The following is a 5,514-nucleotide window of genomic DNA, read 5'->3' as shown; positions in this document are numbered from 1 at the left end:
ACAGGCCCTACATAATTTCTATGACCATTCCTTGCCCCAGCGACACAGATTACGTGCCTGCGCCTGTGCCTGCCGCATTTCTCATGCACGTTTCAACTTGCCGCATGCAAATGGCATCCAAGTGGCAGTCTGCAGCTCCAACTGCTGCTCCGGTTGGGACTCAGTTGCCATGTTCTTCGCGCTGCAGTGCTGGGCCATTTTCACGCCTCCCCGGCAGTCACTAATTTTACTTTCAAGCCGAACCAGCTCCCACTGAGCGCCGGAGTCGGTCACGCATGCGCCTCACGTAGCCCGCTCACGTTTGTTGGCAACGGTCTGTGGTCTGTGAACTTTCGTGAAAGTTCTGCCTGGTGAGTGCATAAATCTTCCACCTAGCTGTTGGTCTCTGGGATCTGGTCTCTGGGATCTGAAATCTGAAATCTGGAATCTGGAATCTGGAAACTGGAAACTGGAATCTTGAATCTTGAATCTGGTGGATGCGATCTAGACAATCGCTTCCCTGACTACTTAACGGCTGTGTAGCCACAGCGGTTCCCACATCAGCGGAAGGGCATTGTTTCGCTTACGCATAATTATGATGACAATATAAGTTTAAATTATTCCAAGAGATTCGGCGGGTTCTGGCTGTTTGGTGAGGTTGAGTTGGCTTGCCCGTTCTTACCGCAACCTGCATTGCCCTAATGGCCTCCGCGGTGGGGCAATAACGTTAATTACAAGTTATTGGCATTTGCCAGCGCGAAGTCTTTGGCACTTCCTTTTCGTCTATAATTTGTTTATTTTATAACATCTGCAGCTGCGGCGACTGCGACTGCGACTGCCACACACTCATAATGGGGCATTATGAGCGCGTACGTCGTCGCATTAAAAGAAACATAACAACTACGTGACTAATTATGTTGATATCAAACTTGTTCCCCTTTCCCTTTTCGCCGCCATTAAAGTTCATTCTCTTCTGGCGAGTGTATGCGGTTGCGAAAGAAAGTGAAATTAATGTTAAGTACGCGTGAAACATGTAAGTTCGGTGGGAGCTTAGGAACAGTTTTTTCAGGATCACACAAATCCATGGAACGTGTTTCTGTTTTAACTCAAAATAAATTAACAAGCTGCTGATGAGATTAACACGAGTAGAAGCTAGGAAACAACTTATACAACAGTGGAGGTGTCCATTAGTCCCTCTTCATGTGCTTTGTGTGAGCTTATCAGATTGAAGGTTCATTCACCCGACTTTGGCAAACTTTCAATTTAACTGAAAGTGATTCTCTTTTACGGTAATACGCAGCTAGAATTTTCACCGAGCACAACAACAGAAAGGCAGCAGCAGAAATGCACATAAAAAATAGTTGCACGTATTTTAGTAGAGGCAACGACAAAAACAGAAGCCGAAAACGAAACTACAAACCGAAACGAAAACTTAAACGCGACCAGACAATAAAAAAGTGAAAAACCCAATGCCTCGCCTGGCACAACCGAGTGCATGAGAAAATATGTAAAGCAGCAATTAGACGTTGACAAAGTGGAGAATGGAAACCGAAAGTGCGTAATTAATTTCGGTTTTCATAGCAGGCCAATGAGAAATACTAAGCAGGCGTTGGGTACTGTTTTCGTACACATTTGGGCCGCCCAATGTACTCCTATTAAGTTGGCAACTCAAGCAGACAAATATAAATTTAATAAGAACCATATTTTTGAAAAGCCTGTCAAAGGCAATTTAAGTCCCAGTGCAAACAAAGAGGCACATGCACCCTCCGCACACCCCAACACACCACACCACTCCACACCCACCGAAGCACACACGACCTAAAACAACAACCAACAAGGGGCACAACTGATGTGCGGTTTTGGTTTCATGGCTTACGGTTTTGATTGCTGCCATCGCTCAATTGATTCTTCACTAATGCCATCGATTGGCAAGCCCAAAACCGAAATAAAAGTGAAATGCAAAGCATTAAAAAAGCAGAACTTAAACGCCAAAATAAACAATTTGTCAGGCGTTGATGTGTGTGCGCGTGCGAGTTGTTTGAGGCAAACAATACATAAAAATTGACGAGAAAGAAAGGAAAGAGCTTATGTTTGACATGAAATTAAATCGCATCTGAAATGGGAAAATGTTCCGCGGTAAACAATAAAACTAAAATAGGATTAGTTGCGGTCTGTGCTTAATTTGACAGTGCGAAATGCAAGCCCGGTTTCGGATTGGTTTTGTACAAAAAAGCGACAAACGAAAACAAACAATAAGCGATTCGGGCCCGCTTCAATGCAGCAGCGGAAAAATTAAACCTAACCATTGTCAGCAGATTGGGTCAAGTAAGATGGAACTGATGATTTTTTTATACCCTTGCAGATGGTATTATAAAAAATGTTTAGAAATCCGTATGTTTCTATACTGTTTGCGAGTTTAGTTTAGACTTGAAACCTTGAAACTCAAGCAGTCGATATTTGTATGTGTACGCAGATCATCCTATATGCTATAGCTGCTATATCAAAAATCAGGCTAAAATGTTGCATTTTTGGTGTTTTTTTAGTTCAAGTATTAATAATTAAAGCCTAGATATTGGATTAAAATCGGTTGTCTATATCCCAGAGCTGCGGGAGCATACTGTCTATGCCGAACTTTCTCGCAGTGAAAAAGATAGATTGTTAAAACTTTTCATATCGTATTGCCTAACCTAACCTTGCCTATCGGACGACATCCTAAAGCTGCCATTGGAAAAGACCATGTAAAATGTGAAACATTTGGTAGTTTTTAAAGAATTTGTAATAAAGCTCGCGTATTTGCCTCGTAAAGTTTTATATCATATGGTTTTATATCATTTCGAGTCCGTTCCATGACTAGCTTCCATTTTCGTTATTCTGTAAATATATACTAAGTTTTTGGTTTAAGCGCTTATAGCATTAAGCGCGAGTTTCTTTCCAATAAGGCTCAAGAGGTAGATCTCACTCATTTTTTTGTTGTCAAAAAAAATGTTCAAGAAACATGTGACATTTATACCCTTGCCTTTCCCACCCTATAAAGTATATATATTCTTAATCAGCATGATTAAACGAGTTGATATTGCCATGTCCGTCTGATTCTATACCGTTTTTGGGTTTCGTTTAAAAACTTGAGACTTGAAATTTTTACGATCGTATATTTTTATGTGTACGTGTATTTTTTATAAAATGTGTTTATGCTATAAAAACAATAAGGTCAAAATGTCAGATTTCGGTGTCTTTTTAATTCAGAGATTAAATCGCTGGTTTAAGCAATATTATATGGGCAATTCCAGGGCTTCGGACGCGACATCCTGACAACATTAACATTTGCAATACTTGTGAAAAAGTAGGTATTCTTATTTTTTAATTTTTTTTTTATGTCTACACTTCATTATAATATCCTAAAAGACTTTACGCAAATTAAACGCAAAAATTTAAGGCATTTTTTGGCTGTGTACTTATTTGATTTCTTCAGATCTATTGAGTTAATTATTTGATCTGTGTTTGAGGTTTGTCTGATTTTGCTGTACGGATTTGGACAGTTGGTTGGTATTCTCTCTACATTTTATTTGTTTCCTAAAATTAAAAAAAAGAGAAAAAGTAAGCAAACTTTGACAAGCCAAAGTTCATACACCCCTGCAGCTGTTTCAAAAAATAAATATTCTCGAAAAGATTAAAATTATGATTTACTTGCGTATATGTTTACAAACATTGAAGCTATCAAGATTTGCAGCTCAATTATTCGATAGTTCCTATGGCAGCTATATGAAATCGTTTTACGATTTTAATAAAATTAAAAGCGTATTTCTGAACTGTCAAAGTATAAATAAGTCAAAAAGAATTTTTTAAGAAGCCAGAAAATAAAAAATAAAAAAAAAAATTAAATATTTTTATTGCTCTCAAGCTTTATGTTATATTCGTCCGATTTTAATGAAACCTAAAACGAAATTCTGAAATATTTAACCATTACTATATGTCGAAGAACTAAAAAAATTAAGAAACAACAAACTTATATTTTTTTCATTTCTTTTTCCGATTTTTGCTATGTGAGCTATATGCTATAGTCGCCCGATCCGGCTCGTTCCGAATTATATACTACCTGCAACAGAAAGAAATCTTTTAGATCGACTCTCGTGATCTTGTGATTCTGAGTAAGAATATAAATATTTTATAGGCTCGGAAATTTCTCAGTATCGAAACAATAACTTTCTGCTCTTCAAGGGCTATGAATATCATCTTCCATGGCCTGGATATAGCCGCCCATATTTCTGGGTTCAGAAACTGCTCGATTTAATTCTAAAAGACTAGGGATTTGTTGTTTTTATTGTACCTATCGTAAAACTTTAAATAGGGACTTCCTGATTTTTGGATGCTGCAAGTGAACGACTTCTAGCAGACATCGCAAGACGATGGTATATGCGTCAAAAATAAGTGAAAGAAGAGTGAATCAGTCCGTCCTTACGTACACAACGTGGGCGCCCCAAAGCGGGTCCACGACGGATAGTCCTTGGATGGAGTCGCAGACTGTACATATTATGTCCTGATGTCCTGTGCTGCGAATTCGTGTGTCGCTGTCTTTCCGGTGTGAAATAGCGCAGAGTGTCAGATGCAATTCCCGCTGTTGTAAATGGCAGCCAGACAGCGAGGAACAAGCATTGGCAGTGCAGGAGGGTAGCAAAGTCGATATAGTTCTGGCCATGTCTTTAATTGTCGAACATGGCGCAGCGCCGGCTTATGAGCGCACTTTAAATTTAACGCACTTTGGCCACTTAGCAAGAGCACACATCTCTCCAGCTTAGCCAACATTTGGTGGTCTGCGTTCGGCGCTGATGCTGTGCATCAGCATTCAATTTGCCTGGCTGCTGGCAGAACTCGGGCCACTACAGCAAAAGCAGCTCCGAGCTCAACTATCTGCGGAAATTTGCTCAGTTACTTTTGCGCAATCCCCAAATCCCAGTTCAATTTTATCTATGTATCTATCTGAAACTGCTCGGCAAATAGCAAGCTCTTGGCCCACTCCCTCAGTCTGGCTGTGTGCAGCTTGAATGGAACTGTTGACGTAAATGGACAACAAAGCCCGGCACTCAGCAACCCTGCACTATTCTTTGCAGCTGCACAACTGCTTATTGTGGCTGAAGGGAAATGCATGCTTCGTTTAATGGCAACTGGGCTCGAGTTCATGTTTATTGCATTTTGCATCGTTCTGTGGCAAATAAATGCTACCTGCCCAAGCGACCGGCCTGGCGGTTTTAAAAGGTAGTTTTGCAGCATGCTTAATTTTTTGATTTCGTTCTCCCATTCATCGGCCCAAGGAGATACGCCTGCCAAAGGCCGTGTCACAAAGCTGCAGCAGTGCTGTTGCCTTAAAATGTAGCTTTGCCTGTGTAAACAGAGACTTGATTGGCTGACCTCAGCTCCCAACAACCCACCAGCAATTTGCACATGGTTTTGAATGGTAGATGTGTGCTGAGGGTTTTGTTTGTCCAGATTGATGCTAACTACGAGACCTTCTAAGCGCTGCGCTGCTGGTCATCCATTCAT

At 40.5% G+C, this 5,514-nt stretch overlaps 1 protein-coding gene across 1 annotated transcript; it reads left to right on the top strand.

Moving 5' to 3' along the window:
• The first annotated feature begins 1,828 nt into the window (after window positions 1–1,828).
• On the top strand, window positions 1,829–1,995 carry LOC108136887. Its single transcript, XM_017258345.2, is given in 2 exon segments — window positions 1,829–1,949; window positions 1,952–1,995. Coding segments are annotated over 2 exon segments (165 nt in total).
• The last annotated feature ends 3,519 nt before the right edge of the window (window positions 1,996–5,514 follow it).

Source organism: Drosophila elegans, unplaced genomic scaffold (assembly GCF_018152505.1).
Source record: "Drosophila elegans isolate 14027-0461.03 unplaced genomic scaffold, ASM1815250v1 contig_641, whole genome shotgun sequence".
NCBI lineage: Eukaryota > Metazoa > Arthropoda > Insecta > Diptera > Drosophilidae > Drosophila > Drosophila elegans.
This window is presented reverse-complemented; position numbering and strand designations above follow the sequence as displayed.